Source organism: Labeo rohita, chromosome 17 (genome assembly GCF_022985175.1).
Source record: "Labeo rohita strain BAU-BD-2019 chromosome 17, IGBB_LRoh.1.0, whole genome shotgun sequence".
Lineage (NCBI taxonomy): Eukaryota > Metazoa > Chordata > Actinopteri > Cypriniformes > Cyprinidae > Labeo > Labeo rohita.
The window spans coordinates 24,440,854-24,462,309 of record NC_066885.1 but is presented as its reverse complement, the minus strand read 5'-3'; the positions used below and the strand labels follow the sequence as shown (position 1 = coordinate 24,462,309).

At 34.5% G+C, this 21,456-nt stretch overlaps 1 protein-coding gene across 1 annotated transcript in view; it reads right to left on the bottom strand.

Annotated features, from left to right (window-relative positions):
* Positions 1-2,590: 2,590 nt before the first annotated feature.
* The window catches only part of mideasb (mitotic deacetylase associated SANT domain protein b), a 33,099-nt gene continuing 14,233 nt past the window's right edge, over positions 2,591-21,456 (bottom strand). Inside the window, 8 exon segments of the mRNA XM_051132922.1 lie at positions 2,591-6,447; positions 12,318-12,517; positions 12,939-13,061; positions 13,150-13,296; positions 16,722-16,810; positions 17,272-17,347; positions 20,932-21,035; positions 21,195-21,337. Of these exon segments, the coding sequence (XP_050988879.1) occupies positions 6,222-6,447; positions 12,318-12,517; positions 12,939-13,061; positions 13,150-13,296; positions 16,722-16,810; positions 17,272-17,347; positions 20,932-21,035; positions 21,195-21,337 (1,108 nt within the window). The 3' untranslated portion in view covers positions 2,591-6,221.

Here is a 21,456-nt window from a genome sequence, read left to right as displayed (position 1 = left end):
CATCTCTTCCAAGTAGGAGGAAAAGGGAGTGAGAATGTGCACGAAACCACCTCGTCTGTCTCCCCCAAAATCCCCTGCTGCTTACTTTGAAACACATCAGTCAGTTCTTTACCTCCAGCCCTGAATCTGCACTGCATCGCAGCAACCGTCAACACACCTCAAGACGTTTCTCATCACAGCATGTGGTAAATGTGTGATTGGTGGCTCTGGTCAGTAAATGACTAGTTGGCAGGTGGCGTTTACGTGCTCTTAACGTTTCTTTGTCAAGACAAATCGTTTAGTGGAGTTGAAGGTTGTTCTGACGTTTGTAGTTTGCATATGCGTGCAAGCTAAATACAGCTTTGAAATGCAGGCCTAGCCTTTCATTTGAATGCATAAAATGACATATTTGTTAGTGTTACTCTGAATTGTTTGCACATATTTAGCTAGATGAATCTTCGCTTTATTTGTTTATCTGAAAGTTCTGGAAAAAAAATGACATAATAAGTTTCCATTAGTTGCATGAATGCTAAAAACAGAAACATAACTACATTGCAAGAGCTCACGGAGGATTATTTGGCAGATGTTGGCGCCACCCAGTGGTGGACAAAAAGTTGATGCTGGTTTAAGATGGTCCTTTGCTGGTTTTTGCTGGTCATGTTGCTGGTCAAGGACCAGCATGAACCAGCAAAGGACCAGCATAAACCAGCTAAGGACCAGCTTAAACCAGCATCAAAACCTACCTAACCAGCATTCCAGCATCAAAACATACCTCCCAGCATATGCTGTTTTTTTCACCAGGGCTTTTTAGAATACGAAACATTTTCTTGCAAACCTGTGATTTTTTGTGATAAAATACATCATGAATTATAATCTGGAACTGGGTACATAACAGAAATTATAACTACAATTAGCTTCAAGCTACACAACATTTAATAAGAATAATACAACACTTTTACTTAAACGTCACAATCAGTCACCAATGAATGTTTGTAATAACTGTGATCCAATATGGATTTTTGTCAAATGATGAAGCAGAAATATATAGATGGTAACATTTTAGAAGAATTTAATGGCCCTGGTGAAAAAAAACAGCATATGATGGTAGGTATGTTTTGATGCTGGTTTTTGCTGGTCCTTTGCTGGTTTATGCTGGTCATGTTGCTGGTCAAAGACCAGCATAAACCAGCACCAAAACATACCTAACCAGCATCCCAGCATCAAAACACACCTACCAGCATATGCTGTTTTTTTCACCAGGGGGGGGAGATACAAAAATGAATTATGGTTTTTGGTATATTGCTTTGGCGTAAAACCAGTTTTACTACAAATACCATAGTTAAACTATGGTTAGTGTAGCAAAACCATGGTTAATTTGTGGTTTAACTAGTAACCATTTGAACGGCGATTTTTGGGCCAAATTTGGACCAAACAAAGACCAGTTTTCAACATCGAATTTTGGGCTAAATTTGGACCAAACAACGACCAATTTTCAACGTCGATTTCTGAGCTAAAAGAAGGCCATGACACGACTTGATAGCCCAAAAAACGACGTCCGGTGCTGGGTGGGCATGTTTTTATTTTTGGTTTCATTTATAGTAAAACCATGGTTAATTTTCGTAAGGGTTATTTAGGACGTGAAGAAAAAGTAATATAAATTGTATAACTCATCACTGTTGCCAGAAAGAAATAAGTAGCCTAATATTTTTATTTTTGGAGAGAGTAACTGGTAACGAGCAATATATTGGTAAAATATTTTATAGCCTACATAAATGTAGATTCCTGCTTGGTATATTCAGAAATTAATTAAAACATTTCTCAAAAGACTTTACAAAAAGCAATAAAATTGTTTCATTTACTTTTGTATTATGGAATTTGTTGTAGAAATCCTCCCCCTTTGTGTTTGTTTTATTAATGTATTATAATTTGTGTACTTCATTTATTAATTTTTGTCTTGGATTTGATCTGATTTTAATGTGTTCACCCTTTAATGTCAGTTTCTTGTTGTAAATTGACATGTACCATTTTTACTGTATATGAAGGGTTTATTTGCAAAAACTCAGTTTTTCAAAATGTTCAAAAATCATGTTTTTTGTTTTATTGTGTTTTTAGTTATTTTTACTTACCCAGAATAACCTGACTGCAGTTTGACTGAGATTAATTGAAATGCACAATGAAAAACATGACTTTTGAAAAACGTTAAAAATGGAGTCATCGGTTTTTGAATATAAACTCTTCATATATTTCTTATTCAATAAAAAAGACATGTTTTAGACAGTTTAGCGTATCACTAAAGTGTGGTCATTATTTGATTAGTAAAATTCGTTTTTTGAATCATCCTTGCTTATTTCTGTAGACATTCTTTTAATAAACCAACGATATATATTTTAATACATTCATAAGATTTCTCCTCTGCAGATTTTCATATGATCACTGTAGCTTTTCTAGAGTAAAAAAAAAAAAATGTGTAGACCACAACGCCACCGTGTGGACATTCAGTGTGCTCCATAGACAACTTATGAAAAATATGAATAAATATTGTTCAAATCTTTTTAATTATTATTCCTCTAGCCATCATAGGAGCAATTAAAATACACTCATCCTGCCCAAATACCGTTACAAATATGGTCATGTTTATTGTGTTTTTTCCTTATTTATTATTCTAAAACACATGATAAAAACACAACTGAAACACAATAAGTTATACTGTAGTAAAAAGCACTTCAGAGTTCTTTCCACAGCCATCATTAGTGTACAAGCCCCTATGAAAATAGCATAGAAAGTGTGCATACAGTTTTAGAAGCCTTTTTCATATTTTATATTCCTCTACAGAAGAATTTCCCTTGGCTGAATGAAAGACAGAAACACGAGGTGCGTCCTTACAACATTCCCTAAATTCATTTCAATATCATTTCTGAATATTCATATCTCAAAAACATCATCAACAACGACAAGAATAACAAAAAGCTTAGCTAAATTGTTTCAACAAATGCCCGTATCTTCATATTAGAGCAAATCAGTCTTTTCACATATATGAACAAGTATATATAATATATATTTTTAAAAATAAAAAAGACATTTAAATAGTCTAGGAAGCTTCTTTTTCTCACTTGGCTTTGAGTTTGAAACAGTTTTGAATATTGGTGCATCAACTACACACAACCACGCATGCAAAGAAACACAAACACACATGCATTCGCACGTGCACACACACACACACACACGCTGCATAGAAGACTTCTGTGTTATTAGCAATAATTGGAGCCGTTACTGTTGGCTGTGAATCCCCCGTGTGCCTATCCTTTAAAAGAAGACTCTTTGTTGCCATGGAGACAAAGCCAAGTGCTTAAGTGTTTGGCCAGTAGAGAGATAGAAACCCGAGCTGCTCGCAACTGCCCTTAAACTCACCAACCATCACATCTCACATTTGTTCTTACACTAAAACATAAGTTGATTATCTAATACTTTTGTTCAAAGATGCTAAGAATAAAAAAAGAAAAAAAAAAAGTGGAGTGGGAGGGAACTCGAAAGTCCCACTATTGCTATTGCACTTACAGTGTGATTTTATAATCATGCTTTCAGCAAATATTTGCAATCCTCACTTGAACACAGGTAGCAAACGTCTAAAACTAAAAGTCAAATGAGAAAAAGAATTCCACCCCATTCCCTCCCCCGAAAAACAACAGAATTATAATAAAACAGTACAAAGCTAATAGTAACAGTAATGATAATAACAATAAATGATTATATCAAGCACAACCATTATAATCTGCAGAGTATAAAAAAAGAACCTTTGTAAAAGTGATTGTCATGTAAAGATAGAAAGTGTCAAAAACATCGAAGGCATTAGCGAGGTCACCGTTTTTAATTAAAGGAATAGTTCATTCAAAATTAAAAATCCTAGCATTGTTTATTCACACTCATGTCCTCCAAACCTGTAGGTTTGTAGGCAGAATTTTCAGGCTGATCATTTTCATGAAATTAAAGTATATAGTACCAATAGGGCGGCTATCAAACTGTAAAAAGTTAAAAAAAGCACCATAAAATGTCCGTAACTCATGCTCTGTATACACAGTCTTTTGAAATCATATGATACATTTTTGTGAAAATAAGTAATTCGCTAAAAATACCACCATTCCTCATAAACGTGTGCATATCCAGGTTTAAAATTGTTACTCTGCAGTGTTATTTTAATATAATTTATCTACTATTGTATAATATACTACTTTTGCATTTATTAATATTTTCAATTGCCTTTTATTTTTACATTTTCAAGTGCAAGTATTTTTGTTACATGTTTTTGGCATTATATATATGCTGTCAAATATATGCATCCAAAATCAGTTTGTTTACATGATATAAGTGTGTGTACTCTATATATTTATATGTATATATAAATACACACATAAATGCCTATATTTAAGAAATACGTAATATATATTTATATTTACGTGCAACATAAATCATATAAATATGAATATGTATATACATGTAAATATTTCTTAAATATATATATATATATATATATATATATATATATATATATATATATATATATATATATATATATATATATATATATATGTATACATACATATATATATATATTTGGATGCGATTAATCACGCCTAATCAATGTCAGATTAATCAAATTTCAGGTATAGTTTTAGTTCTTTTTGTGCTTTATCTTAAACTCATTTCAGTTATTTTCCTTTTTTCATCTAATATTTAATTTTAGCTTTAAATTAGTTCTGTCAAATTGATTAATCTCAATCGCATTCAAAATAAGTTTGTTTACATAATGTGTGTGTACTGTGTATATTTATATGTATATATAAACACAAATATAAACAATACACACATTATGTAAACAAACTGTTATTTAGGATGCGATGAATTACAATAATCAATGTCAGATTAATCGAATATCAGGTTTAGCTATTTTTGTACTTCATCTTAATCTCTTTTCAGTTATTTTCCAATTATTTAGTTTTTCATCTAATATGTATATTTTATTTTAGCTTTAAATTGGTTCTGTCAAATCGATTAATCATGAATAATTGCATCAAAATTAAAAGTTTGTGTTTACATAATACATGCGTGTATATTTATATGCATATATAAATACACAAACATATATATATATGAAATATTTACATATAGAGAACCTATATTATATATAAATATATATTACATATTTCTTAAATATATACGTGTGTGCATTTATATATACACACACACACACACATGTAAATATACAAAGTACTTACACATATATTATGCAAACAAACTTTTATTTTTGATGCGATTATCCACAATTAATTGATTTTACGGCCCTAATTTATATCAATTTAAGAAAATGATTTTCAATAGATCTTGTTTTAAATAACACTGTCAAGATGAGCAAAGAGTTCATTCTGTGATTTTTTTATACAAACCTATTCACAAGACTTGGAATATAGCATAATAGTTTTTGACATACTTTTATGATGTTTTTTGATGTGTCCTTTTTAAATTTTGAAAGCCCTTGGACAATACTTGCGAAAGAACAGCATGAGCATTCTGCTAGATGTCTCACTTTGTGTTTTGAAGAAAGAGCAAACAAAAAAAAAAAAGTTTGGAATGTCATGAGGGTGAGAAAATGACAGAATTTTCCATTTCGGATGAACTTTACCCTTAAGATACTCAAAACAGAAAGCCCAAAATTACAGCACTGGAGATCAAAACCAGGCGTACAAGCACAGTTGTGCAAGCGTTTGGCAGTCACGTGGAAGAGAAAGATACCGTCGTTTTCATTTTCGAAAATGGAGAAAAGACTAAACACACACTTACACACACACTTGCTTCTGTGTCCTCCTACATCCACAGCACTGAATCCATAAAGGTTCTTTTCACGGGAGAACAGTGAGTGAGATCTGTGCACAGATGCTGGATAGATGTGCTGCGGTCCGATCAGTGTGTGTTGGATGAGTCCGAAAGTGCATATTATAGACACGCGCACACATTCACACTGAGATGGCATGGCTTACACTCCCAATAGCCCTATATATCTGCACATTAAGCCCCTGAATGCTTCTACAGCATCGGTCTCCGTCTTTGTCCGTCTCATGTACACGTAACACACATACGCACTCACACAAACACTCTACGGGAGTGAGCCAGTCCCTGAAACTGTTCTTCTGGGATGGGTCTTGTTGGCTGGTAAAATAAAAATAAATAGGTTTTTTGAAAGAGATTGTTAGCTAGTGCCAGTCATCATCATCTGCATCCTCCTCTTCCTCTGAGGAGTCGTCGCTGCTGGCTCTCCTCATTCTGCTCTGATCTCCCATTGCTCCATTTTGCTGGGCGGCCAACATGGCGGCCGCGGCCCGCTGCTCAGCTTCCCTCTGCCGGAGCGCAGCTGCTTTTTTCTCCGCTTCAGCGTGACTCTTCATGTGGGCACTGCGGCTCTTTACCTTATAGAAGATCCTGGAGAAAACACAGTGTTCAGATATTTAGATCAGTGACTTGAACTCAAGAACCAGGTCAGATTTTGTGAACTAGTTCCAATGAACATGTAGATCGTTGCATCAAGGAGATCGGTCAGATTCATGAACGAATCATTTAAATTAGTTCAACCCATTAACTGCAAAGACCAGACTCAAAAGAATGATACATTTAAGAATTAGACATGGACATCTTTTAGTCAGTGAGCTGAACTTGAGAACCAGATCAGCTGGATTCATGAACAAATCATTTAAACTGATTCAACCGATTCACCGCAAAGATTCAACACAAAAGAATGATTCATTCAAGAATCAGGCATGCAGATCATTTGGTCAGTGAGCTGAATCTGAGAACCAGCTCAGCTGGATTCATGAACAAATCAATTAATCTGATTCAACCGATTCGTTACAAAGATCCAAAAGAATGATTCATTCAAGAATCAGACATGCAGATCATTGAGTCAGTGAATCGTTAATGATTTTAAGACTCAGACATGTAGATCATTACTCAGTTAACTGAATCTGAGAACCAGGTGAGCTGGATTCATGAAAAAAAAAAAAAAAAAAAAATTTAAACCGACTCATTCAAAAGAATGATTCATTCACAAATCAGACATGCAGATCATTTAGTCAGTGAGTTGAACCAGAGAGCCAGATCAGCTGGGGTCATGAACAATGCATTTAAATTGATTCAACCAATTCATTGAAAAGATCCAACTCAAAAGAATGTAGATAACTGAATCAGTGATTTAAACTCAGTCATTTAAACTGATTCATTGCAAAGATCCAACCCAAAAGAACGATTCATTTATAAATCAGATATGTAGATAATTGAGTGAGTCAGTGAATTGTGAATGACTTCAAAAATTAGACATGCAGATGATTTAGTCAGTAAACTGAACCCGAGAACCAGATAAGCTGGATCCATGAACAAATCATTTCAACTGATTCAACTGATTTATTGCAAAGATTCAACTTAAATGAATGACTCATTCATGATTTACACATGTTGATCACTGAGTTAGTGAGCTGAACCAGAGAGCCAGATCAGCTGGGGTCATGAACAATGCATTCAAACTGATTCAACTGATTCAATGCAAAGATCCAACTGAAAAGAATGATTCATTCATCAATCAGACATGTAAATAATTGAATCAGTGAATCGTGAATCAGTGAATTGTGAATTATTTCAAGAATGAAATACGTCGATCATTTAGCCAGTGAGCTGATTCTGAGAACTAGATAAGCTAGATTCTCGAACAAATCATTTAAACTGATTCTAATTATTTTTACTGCAAAGATTCAACTCAAAAGAATGATTCATTTAATCAAGCAAATCGAGTCAGTGATTCTTGAGCTGAATCTGAGAACCAGATCAGCTGGATTCATGAACAAATCAATTAATCTGATACAACCGATTCATTACAAAGATCTAAAAGAATGATTCATTCAAGAATCAGACATGCAGATCATTGAGTCAGTGAATCGTTAATGATTTTAAGACTCAGACATGTAGATCATTACTCAGTTAACTGAATCTGAGAACCAGGTGAGCTGGATTCATGAAAAAAAAAAAAAAAAAAAAATTTAAACCGACTCATTCAAAAGAATGATTCATTCACAAATCAGACATGCAGATCATTTAGTCAGTGAGTTGAACCAGAGAGCCAGATCAGCTGGGGTCATGAACAATGCATTTAAATTGATTCAACCAATTCATTGAAAAGATCCAACTCAAAAGAATGTAGATAACTGAATCAGTGATTTAAACTCAGTCATTTAAACTGATTCATTGCAAAGATCCAACCCAAAAGAACAATTCATTTATAAATCAGATATGTAGATAATTGAGTGAGTCAGTGAATTGTGAATGACTTCAAAAATTAGACATGCAGATGATTTAGTCAGTAAACTGAACCCGAGAACCAGATAAGCTGGATCCATGAACAAATCATTTAAACTGATTCAACTGATTTATTGCAAAGATTCAACTTAAATGAATGACTCATTCATGATTTACACATGTTGATCACTGAGTTAGTGAGCTGAACCAGAGAGCCAGATCAGCTGGGGTCATGAACAATGCATTCAAACGGATTCAACTGATTCAATGCAAAGATCCAACTGAAAAGAATGATTCATTCATCAATCAGACATGTAAATAATTGAATCAGTGAATCGTGAATCAGTGAATTGTGAATTATTTCAAGAATGAAATACGTCGATCATTTAGCCAGTGAGCTGATTCTGAGAACTAGATAAGCTAGATTCTCGAACAAATCATTTAAACTGATTCTAATTATTTTTACTGCAAAGATTCAACTCAAAAGAATGATTCATTTAATCAAGCAAATCGAGTCAGTGATTCTTGAGCTGAATCTGAGAACCAGATCAGCTGGATTCATGAACAAATCAATTAATCTGATACAACCGATTCATTACAAAGATCTAAAAGAATGATTCATTCAAGAATCAGACATGCAGATCATGGAGTCAGATGAGCTGCATTCATGGACAAATCACTTAAACTGATTCAACCAATTCATTAAAAAGATTGAACTGAAAAGAATGATTCATTCACAAATCAGAAATTTAGATCATGCAGTCAGCGTGTCAGTGAACTGTGAATGATTTGAAGAATCAGACATAGATCATATAGTCATTTAGTCTGTGAACTGAATCTGATGAATCTGATGAACTGCATTCATGAATAAATCATTAGAAGTGATTCATCTGATTGCAAAGATTCAACTCAAAAGAATGATTCATTCACAAAAAGACATGTAGATCTGTGGCCGTTTCTTAAACGGAAGGCTGAATCCTCCGGAGGTCGCATTTGCAGGCTGTATACGTCATCAAGCCTGGCTTATTTTAGTTAACTGATCATTTTACATTCGTGAGTCATAAGCATATTACAAAAAAATTACACTTAACTAAGAATAATGGTCAATTATTAATATTTTACAATAAGATCTTCTTGATGACGTATGCAGCCTACAAATGCAACCTCTGGAGGATGGAGCCTTCCATTTGAGAATCGGCCATTGAGTCAGTGAACTGAACCAGAGAGCCAGATCAACTGAATTCATGAACAAATCTTCTAAACTGATTTAACTGAGTCACTGCAAAGATCCAATTCTAAAGAATGATTCATTCACAAATCAGACATGAAGACCATTGAGTCAGTGAGCTAAACCAGAGAGCCAGATCAGCTGGATTCATGAACAAATAATTTAAACTGATTCACTGCAAAGATCAAACTCAAAAGAATGATTCATTCACAAATCAGACATGCAGGTCACCGAGTCATTCAATCGTGAATGATTTCAAGAATCAGACATGTAGAGCATTTACTCAGTGAATTGAACCCAAGAACCAGATCAGCTGGATTCATGAACAAATCATTTAATCTGATTCAACTGATTTATTGCAAAGATTCAACTTAAAAGAGTCAGTGAGCTGAACCCAAGAACCAGATCAACTGGATTCATGAACAAATCATTTAAAGTGACTCAACCAATTCATTGCAAAGATCCAACTCAAAAGAATGATTCATTCACAAATCAGACAGATCATTGAGGTCAGTGAGTTGAGACCAAAAACTGAATCAGTCAGATTTGTGAACAAATTAAGACTGGTTATGTTAACTGGATCAACAAATTCACTGCACAGATCTGACTCAAAAAAATGAGTCGTTCACAAATCAGACATGCAGGCCATGGACTCAGTAAGCTTAACTAAAAAACCCCAAAAACGGTTCAGTCAGATTTGTGAATACATCATACAGATAGGTTTTGAATAAACAATTCACTGCAAAAATAAGAGTAAAAGAAATGATTTGTTTCACCCGAGAACCAGATCACCCAGAATCGTGAATGAATCACTCAAACTGGTTTTGTAAACTGGATCAACTGATTCATTACAAACATCTGACTAGAAAAAAAGAGATTTGTTCACAAATCAGGTAAGAAGATCATTTAGTCAATGAGCTGAACCCAAGATTTGTGAATGTCTCATTCAGAAGGGTTTGTGAACTAGTTTGTTCAAATCATTAAACATATGACTCAAAAGAACGATTCGTTCATGAATCAAACGCTACTTTTCTCATGAAATTGGGGCATGTCAAAATTTTCAGTGAATAATAATGAACAAAGCTATAATATGATTTCAGATAACTTGGAATAAAGTCAAAAGTGTCTAAAAAAGAAAGTCATACAGAATTGGAACAATACAAGTCATTTTTGATGAAGTTTCACAACTACAAATTAATCACTTGTGCAATAACTCCCTATTAACTCTAGCTCCATGATAATACAATGGTATCCTCAGAGTACTATGGTATCAGTATCTATATATATGTATATATGGTATCAGTAAGCTTAGTGAAAGCTAGAAGAGCACATGTGTATTCAAATCTCACACATGCTGATATGTACAGATCCGGGAACGTGGCATTCAACATCTCCATAGAGTTGGTTGCTAAGAGACTGTTGATTTTAACAAGCCGACTGTTGCCATGGATAAAATCTCCAATCAAAATCAGTCTTTTTACTGCTTACTACTAGACTGATCCCTGACGCATGTAACACCTAAGAGCTGTCAAGCTTTATTGATTCCTCGTAAGACCCCTGGTCTTTTTATGAGCAGCTGTATATCAGCTGCATGAAACGACCACACTGCCAGTGCTTGTCACTTAGTGATACGCACAAATCACCATTGTGAAGCTTGTTTTTGAAACTGTAGCATATGTAACTCTTTAATTCATTTTCATTAAGCATTTATCTGGAACAAAAACTAGTTAATAAACTAGAAAAAAAAAAATAATTTATATCACTTCAAATTGATAGACAGCAGCATTTAACATTTATTTTCTATAAAGAAAATAAATTCAACTTATTTTATTTTACCATAATTAAATAAAAAGCTAAATTTAAATAAAAAACAAATACAAGATAATTAAAATAAATAAATAAATTATAATTTAAATAAAATGAGGTACAATGTAAATTAAATAACATGCCTTTAAATAAATAAATAAAATTTAATTTCAATTTAATTAAAGTTCAATTTAAATGAATGACTGAATTAATAACTAATGTACCATTTTAAATTAAAGTAAATCTAAAATAAACAAAAGGTAAGCTTAGGTAAATAAAATGAGGTAAATAAAAAAAAAATGTGTTACACTATTACCATAACATATTAAACATGAAAATTTAATGGCACAGAAAAACAGGGATAAAATACGTAAATAAAATAATGAATGATTTTTTTGTAAATTTGCCTTTTTTTTTTTACCATAATTAAATACATAAGGTTAATTTAAGTAAATAAATACAAGGTAAATGTAAAATAAATAAATAAAAATAAATAGATATTTAAATAAAATAAGGTGACTTTAAATAAATAGTAAATTTTTAATGAATTAATTAATTACATTTGTGTTACACTATTATCATAATGTATTAAACATGAAATTTAATAGCAGAGAACAACAGGTAAACACGTAAATAAAATCATGAATTATTTATTGTAAATGTACCTTATTTCTTAATTAAACAAAAAGGTAAACTTAAAGAAACAAATAAAAGGTAAATGTAAACTAAATAAATATTTTAAAAAATAAGGTACAAATAAAATAATGTGACTTCAAATAAATAAATGGTCATTTTGAATGCATGAATAAATGAATGAATGAATAACTAAATAAACATGTTAAATAAACGTAAATCTAAAATAAATAAGAGGTAATCTTAAGCAAACAAAACAAGCAAAAAAAAAAAAAAAAAAAAAATGTTAGACTACTATCATTAGAAAATTGCATAAATAGAGTGTGTATCCCAATAAACTGACCTGCCACACTTTTTGCAGGGGAATTCACCCTCTTGGTTCGTTTGTCCCTTTCCTGTATTGCCAGTGCTTTTCCGGCCTGCGGTGTCGGAGCGGGGTTTAGACTGTGGTGGAGGAGCAGAAGGGGGAGGATGACTGACCCCCAACGTGGACGGATCTCTAGTGCTGTCTTCCTGACTTCTTAAGACCAAGACAGCAGCAGCCTAACAGGAAATGAATGATTACTTATAGCAACCACAGCTGAATGCATACAGATATTAGACACAGTAAACATCCTCTGTGGTAGCCGAGAGGCGGTGTTGTAAAGTAGCTCCGTTTCAAACCCATGTAAGAGTTCACCATTGTGCCCTTCAGCAAAATTAACTGCAGGTTACTCCAGCTGGACTGTCTCTAGTGAGTCTACAATGCATGGGATAAACAATTTAAGCTTGTACCACTAGATGGCGCTGTAAATACCCTATATTGCTGAACTACACATGATTACTGTCAGTCTATAGCAAACCTGTTTTCTTATTATTGCAACTAGGCCAGAGCTAGGCATGAACAATAAGGAACTGAAGATAGTTTTCTGTAGGCACCATGCGTTTTTGCAACCTCATGCAAATCAAATCTCCCCAAACTCACATTTTCAGTGGCCTGTAGCGATTGCGTCACCCTGCCCGGGCTGTTTTCTTGTTTCCTGTCACATGACCCTTCCCACTTCCTGCTCTCCTCGTCTTCTTTCCGTGATTCAAATTTCTGTGAACTCTGAAGGAGAACAGACATTTCAATGCTTCACTTTGTAGGCCATTAAATCACCCAGGTACATGTTAGACAGCAAGCCACAGGAACTCACTTTGTTGTCCACTTCCTCCTCTGTTGTGGGTTTAGTCTCTGGTGGCTCTGCTTCTCCGTAAATGAGTGTCCCGTTCCTGCCGATCTTCACCTGCTTCTTATACGTGTAGTAGAACTCCACACACTGAGCCACGGTCTTGGAGCTCACCTTTAAGTCAAACATCAACACAATTCAGCATTTGAAGGACTGACTAGAATTGCAGCCCACGCAACACTTGCCACCATATAATGCTAGGCTGTTAGTGGTGGTTGCTAGAGTTCTGCAATTCAGTTGCAAAGGTGTTCTGAGTGATTTAGAATAAAGCAATAAGCCCCAAGAAGCCATGGTTTACAGTGAATTTATAACAGCTAAGAGGTGTTGTCATTAATTCACCGTAAACCACAGCTTCACGGGGATTACTGCTTTTATAAAACGGTTATTCCATATACGTAGTAAGGTTTCACAAAATAAAACAGAACAAATAAAGTTTAATGATATTATTTAAAATATTCTTCCGCCAAACAATGTAGTTCCTCAGAAACGGTTGTGGGTGCAACAAAGTCGTTGCCGAGCAACACAAATGTAAACCAATCTGTTGTAAATTACTCTACAAACATACACCTCTGAACGCGGCTCAACCAACCAGAATCAAGGACCAGAACTGTCAGTTTTATAATAAAGCAATAAGTGCCAGGAAGCCGTGGTTTACAATGAATTTATAACAGCTTATTTATAACAGCTTTGTTATTAATTCACTGTAAACCACGGCTTTACGGGGCTTAATGCTTTTATAAAACGGTTATTCCATATACGTAGTACGGTTTCACAAAATAAAACAGGGCAAATAAAGTGTAATGATATTATTAAAAACATTATTCTTCTGCTAAGCTATGGTTAGTGTAGCAAGACCATGGCTAATTTCTAGTTACCGTGGTTTAACTATAGTAACCATGTTTTTTTTGGTTTTATTTGTAGTAAAAACCATGGTTAATTTTTCACTAGGGGAGATGCAAACAAAGGTGTATGTTTGTAGAGTAATTTACAACAGTTTTGAATGTGGAGATCCAAGACCGGAACTATCCGTTTTATAACATACGTTTTAAATTTTTTATTGCTTTTGTCTGTGTGTTGCCCGGCAATGGCTTTGTTGCAACCACAACCGTTTCTGAGGAACTACATTGTTTGGCGGAAGAATAATGTTTTTATTAATTTCATTGCACTTTATATGCTCTGTTTTATTTTGTGAAACCTTACTACGTATATGGAATAACCGTTTTATAAAAGCAATAAGTCCCGTGAAGCCGTGGTTTACAGTGAATTTATAACAACGCCACTTAGCTGTTATAAATTTACTGTAAGCCATGGCTTCTTGGGCTTATTGCTTTATTTTTACTATAAATACCATGGTTAAACTATGGTTAGTGTAGCAAAACTATGGTTAATTTGTGGTTACCATGGTTTAACTATAGCAATCATGTTTTTTCGGTTTCATTTGTAGTAAAATTCATGGATAATTTTAATAAGGGTTGTGTGTTGTTCAGCAAACACTTTGTTGCAACCACAACCGTTTCTGAGGAACTACATTGTTTGGCGGAAGAAAAATGTTTTTATTAATTTCATTACACTTTATTTGCTCTGTTTTATTTTGTGAAACCTTACTACGTACATGGAATAACTGTTTAATAAAGGCAATAAGCCCTGTGAAGCCGTGGTTTACAGTGAATTTATAACAACGCCACTTAGCTGTTATAAATTCACTGTAAACCACGGCTTCTTGGGGCTTTATTTGAAATTTCTAATGATGGTACTGATATCTACTGGGGTCAGAAGTTAACTATATCATTAAGAGGCAATATTTTCCCCCTGGAATTGATTTCCAGGGCTATTTTTTACATTTGTGAGGGCAATTTGTAGAACCACCTCGTTAAAAGCCATGTTGTCTTTACCCAATTACTTTAATCAGTATTTTAAACTTGTCAACAACAGACTGTTTAAAATTTTATCTAAATTATACATGTAAAAACAGGAGCTCATAGGGCTCAAATATTATGACAAAAAACATTATTGTAGATTATTGCTCTATATATTGTAATAATGATTTTTAATCCCATGGTGTTGGCCAAGCCTAGCACAAGTTATGCAAAATCTCCTGTTATAATCACTGAAGCAATTAAATTAATCTTTTATTGACATCGTATCTTCACTGTTTTGTTTATGATGAGGAAATTTGCATGCCTGCACACTCATCAACAGCTCTGCTATTTTCAGCGCTGACTAATCTAAGTGCCTCTGATTGGCTGAAGCATTCCTAAGTACAACAGATATGCGGTTGATTGGTTATAAGGCTCAACGCTGCACAAAACAACGTGTAAAAGCAATCTGATGAAGTGAGAGTGAATCTAAATGTAATTCCGCGAACTGACACTTTTTTATTCATTTCCACAAATTAAAAAAATTCTAGTAGTTAAGTAGTTATTTCTGTTGTCTTTGCACACAAGAAGTGCTCTCGTAGTAGAGATGCAACAAACAATTATTTTGATAATCGATTAATCTAGCGATTATTAGAACGATTAATCGCCGATTATTTCACCAATCAATCAGTAGACTTTGATTATTCAGCTTTTGCAATTAGTTAAAATATTGAGTTATACATATTCTAACAAATAAATAAAGGTCATTTCGGCTTTTGAAAAATCACATTATGCAATTACAATTATTAGACAATTAATTACAATTTCAGAAAATGAGATGACAGAAAAACTCTCTTATTCACAATTTAAATTAGTTAAATGAAAAAGTAACAATGACGTTCAATCAAACTGACTAACATCACCATATGGATAAGAAACAAAATAAAAGTGTCTCTTTTATTTATTTATATTATTTTTATATTATTTATATTTATATTAAACACCTTATAAGATTATGATAATCAATACAGTCCAGAGCTAGATCAAGCTTTGATCTCTGCAAACTATCACTTTAATGAATTAATTTTTTTCCCCACTAATAAAAAGATTTTAATGATTATCTAGCTCCAAATTAACAAGCTGCATTATAACAGAAAATTAAGTTGTAATTCTAACTGAAAGTGATACCGACTCTAGTTTTTCATGTTTAATACTGTAAAGCTGCTTGACTTAGGGCTATCTTTTTAAAAAAAAATACTATATAAATAAATGTGATGTGACTTTACTGGAGTACTGAACCACAAAGCTTGTGCAAACATCCACATCGCTTTCACACACTTCATCGAAAATATCTTAATTTGTGTTCAGAAGATGAACAAAGGTCTTACGGGTTCGGAACGCCACTGAGGTGAGTAATTAATGACAGCATTTTCATTTTTGGGTAGTGAAACACTCACCTTTAAGTGAGTGTTGTAGTTTATTCTTAAAGTGTTGCTACAATGTTCCAGGTGGTTACTTACTGGTAGAAAGTCAAATAGGCCCAACTCTCTATAATATATGTCCCTAAATATGACTCTTCATTTTCATTTGGAAAATGAACAGCACAACTCTTCAAGCTGCATAATTTGATTTGTGTGTGGGATTGACACTCATTGTTAGGGTTTTGTTCAAACCTCTACGTACCAGTTTCTGAACCATGAAAAAGTCCTTCTTGTAGGAAGCAATGCCTTTGTTGAAGAAACGTCGTTCCTCTGGCGTCCAGTTGTCAGAGCCTGCGCGGGACAGACAAGCGGTGCACAGAATCAGATAGAGGCTGCTGCGTGTTCAGCCTATCCTCTTATAGAGCACCCCCACCCGCCAACACAAACACATTCACGCACAAAGGACAGAGAGGGGGCAAACAGCCAGCACACACATGTCCAGACAAACAATGATGCCGCTGTCTTCTCCTAGGATTTAACAACATGCCACAGACACACTCCCCCTCCTTTCCTCTCGTACTCTACCCAGCAACCCACTCGGTCACCCGGCAATCTCTCAGTCGAACCCCTCCCCTCCGCTCTGCTGTACTCCACTCCTCAGCTGCTTTTGTTTATAACTGAGACACGGAGCGTGGTTTGGAATGTCAGTGCAGGGGGTGACGGGGTACCGCATGCCATACGGATTAACTCACATCACCAAAAAAAGGGTGAAAAAAAAGGAAAGTGTGCTTGACGGGTAGAAAGGGACTTACCAGAGTAGTGGTAGCCAGCCAGGGGGTGTGCTTTGGGAAAGATGGGGTTTTTTAACAACAGAAGGGTAAGGGCTCCCTGAAAAATGAAAAAGAAAGTGAAATTAGCACGGTTGAGGAAACAAAACTTGCTGCGGTGTGTGATGTGCTTTGGCGGAAGAGACGTAGTCGCAAGTTAGGGAAACACAGGTCAGCGCAAGTTATGCCCTAGAGCTGATATGAAGAGATTAATGAGGGCAGGAGAGATGCCATTCTGGAAGACCATCGCTGTATCTTTAACAACATGTGTAAAAGGCTTTCGCTGAAGGCGTTTAACCCAGCTGTGCAAGTCGCTGGATAATCCCTCTTGTTCTCTCCACCTTCCTCTACTATACAGTCTCTCAGGGTGCGATAAATCGAGGACACCATAGTCTTTTCTAGGTCATTGAGTTATAACATGAGTTTTTTTCTTATATATGGTGCTTTTTTTTTTACTTTTATTGATCTGGAAAACCAAAGTTCAACATATTGAAGCATGTGCACTTCATATAGAGGTCCCAAAAAGTATTTGGACAACTAAGCCATACTTAAACATGCATTAATGTCATTGCACTGGATAAGAAAAAAAAAAAAATCAGAATATAAATAATATAATAGTAAAAAAAATTGAATAATATAAAATAAAACAGACGTTTGGACCAATTATGATCGTTAAATATTAGTAGACTGTGTTCATAATTCATGTGATGAAATACACTTGTGGTTAATTGGCTGTGGTTACTAAAAATCACCTTACAGCTTATTTATAAGTAGGATTGGGTGATAAAATTATAATTATAATTGTATAATTTTCTTATTATAAAACTATAAGGATGCGATAGAATTCGGTGAAGAACACAAATGACTCTTGTGATTTAAACTAGTTTAAAGCCAGATGAAACAGGAGTGCTGACAACCAGGAGAAACACTGTGCGCAATGAGCAGGTCAGAAGGCTTCTCAATCCACAAATCAACATCATTTACCATGGTTTTACTGTGATAACACTAACTGCACCATGGTATTGTGGTAGAAATGTGAATTTGGCTAAAATAATCCATCAAGTCCTGTCCCAATAAAGACTTAACTTTGCCTGATTAAATAATACAGCCATGAATGAGCACATGTTGGAAATAAAAGTGCTTAATTTAATTCTCTCTGTTGTGTATATCATTAATCTCATGAAGTCGCTTTCATTTTGGTGTTCACTCACCGGGGTGGTGCTCAGGAAATGTTCCAGCACAGCCACCACATGTAACTTTTAACAAGATTCACTTGTTTTAAAAACCCTAAATTATATCAACATTTACTATATAACCATTTGCTAATACACATCTAAAAATATACAACTCTACGGAAATTAATTATTTATTATCTCCACGAGCAATCGCAGTTCTGTGTAAACAGCACTTTGTCAGAATCTAGAACAAAATATTAGTGATTCTGATATAACATACCAGTTCAGAAATGCAATAAAATACGATGTTTTGTTTGTTATATTCCAATATTTCAAAGAATATTAAGTATCCAGTGAGCTATTCTTCACTTATATTAAACAGCTTATAAACCTACTAAAACTGTAGTTTAAAATGAAGTTGATATGACTTCTGTCCTTTATTTATTTTCTACATTTGAAAACATTAGACATTCTACATTTGTTTTGCTTAGTGTTGCAGTTGATGCATTTTATATATATATATATATATATATATATATATATATATATATATATATATATATATATATATATATATATATATATATATATATATATATATATATATTATGTATGTATGTATGTATGTATACATATATATGTGTGTGTTTGTGTGTGTGTGTATATATATATATATATATATATATATAATAAACAATTGTAAATAAAATGTATTGTTGTAATACAAAAATCAAAGTGAAGTATGAACTTACTTCACTCAGTCATTTATTTACTTTATAACAGTAAATAAATATCAGTTTTGCATATTGGTTATCGGGCACACAGAAATGCAAATAATTGGTATCGGTTATAAAAAAAAAAAAAAAAAAAAAAAGTATCAATATCAGTCGATCACTATCAGAGACATTAAATGTCAGGACACCAAGCAGGACAATGCATCTTGTCTGCCTTTACAGCCTTGTTGTGTTTATACTCATGCACTTACAAACTATTTTAACTCAAACTTTCTAACATGTAGATTTCAATTAAAGATGCAATAATCCAAAAGCCAATGTAAAAATCCTATTCAAAGAAAACAGGGTGATGCCTTCTAGGTTAGCCTACAAAACCATGTCATCCCTGCAGCATTCGACTGCATAAACAGCTCAGAAAAGTGTTATTTTTGAAAAAAACTCAACACGACATTACAGATCTTATCACAGAACAATCCGTTAAAGGAACAGTTCACCCAAAATTCTTTCATTAATTACTCACCTTCATGTTGTTCCAAACCTGTAAGACCTTTGCTCATCTTCAGAACACAAACTGATATATTTTTAAATGAGTAATTCAAGACAGAATTGTTATTTTTGGGTGAACTATCCATTTAACGATTATTTCAATTTACAGCTGAACCCCATTACTGTCTGACATACTTATTAATACGTTAAAATATCTACGTCAAGACTATTTTAGCTAGTGCCTAACACGTATTATTCATTTGCATGAAACAAAACAACAAACATCTAAGAGCCTAGCAACTTGCAAACACAAACTGTAAGATGCAACAAGATAAACTACTAAAAGCAACAACATCACAACAATTGTCAATGCATCTCTCTTATCACCGGCACTCAATAAACACCACAAACCTCACAGAGACTTCTCCGAGAGTCAAGCTGACTTTCAGGTTCTGCAGAAGTGGTTTATGTGAGATACGAACCACAGCAACAAAGGGTGTTTTATTTTGCAGTGTAACTCAAGCATGATTGTGAATTGGCTCAGAAACAACGCACATGATTTAGTCATCTTCAATGTGTCGTTCTGGACACAAGCCTGTGATTGACAGGCGGTTGCCATGGCGGCGGTGTGACAGCTCAGCAGTAAACGGCTGGCTGTTGTGTTGTTGCAGCTGCTGGCTCAGCTGAGCGAACGTTGAAAAGAATCATATCAAAACACACGCGCCATTTGTGTTTTCATAAAACAGGGGTCATCAATTAGCAGGCCGCTATTGCAATGGTTTCACCTGGATTGCCAATCACTTATCATAAATAAATAAACCAGGGCTGCCAACTGATATATGCTGTTCAAATAATAATTTTAAATTAATAGCTTTTCATATGCATGCTGGCGAGAAACGCTGTTGAAACTATGTCATTTACATACACACTTTCCGTGTGTAATGCGTTTGCACAGTCACATCAACACTTCTTTTCAGGCTTTGCGATTCATAATTCCACATAATTTCATTTTGATGATTATACTCCCTAAACTATTTCCTGTCACAGATGTCACCAAGAAATCCTAAATGACTCAAAAACCAATTGCTCATTCAGAAATACTCCACTCATCTGACAAACCCTCCATCTATCGCTCTTAATAATCAGCGGTTTGAGAAAAGGAGCAGTCGGGCGTAAACAGGTCTGATTGGTACACAATGCAGCAGGAAGCGCACTTTAAATATGCCAGTGTGCTACAGCATGACACTCACCATGACGTCACCCTTGCATTCATACAGGCAGTGCATGGCCAGCTCCTGATTGGTCCCTCCTCCACACAGCGCACTCGAGCACGCCAGGTGCATGAGGTCATCCACTGCAGGGACACAGGAAAGACGTGGATTTAAACATATGGTCATGCAGGTTTAATTGAAATAAGCAGGACAAATTGCAGAACATATTCCAGCAACTTCCTTTCATTCATTTTAATGAATTAAATAAGAGAAGTTAATGTGGTATTGTGCAAATCGTAAACCTCTTTGCAGTTGCTCAGTATTGGCCTCCAGGTCAGGCAGTGGCGCCCACACCAGCTCAGCCTTGTGTAGGTCGTGCTGCGCTGCCGAGCGCTCTCTCAGCTCCGGGACCTCCGCCTGATAGCGCAATCCAATGTTTATCCGACTGAAAGAGAGGGTGAATATAAACAGGGTGCTGTAGCCATCCAAACAACATGAATACAATTTTGCATTTTTAGCATTTCAAATACTTGTATTTGCATTATTTGAGAAACATCTCCAAAA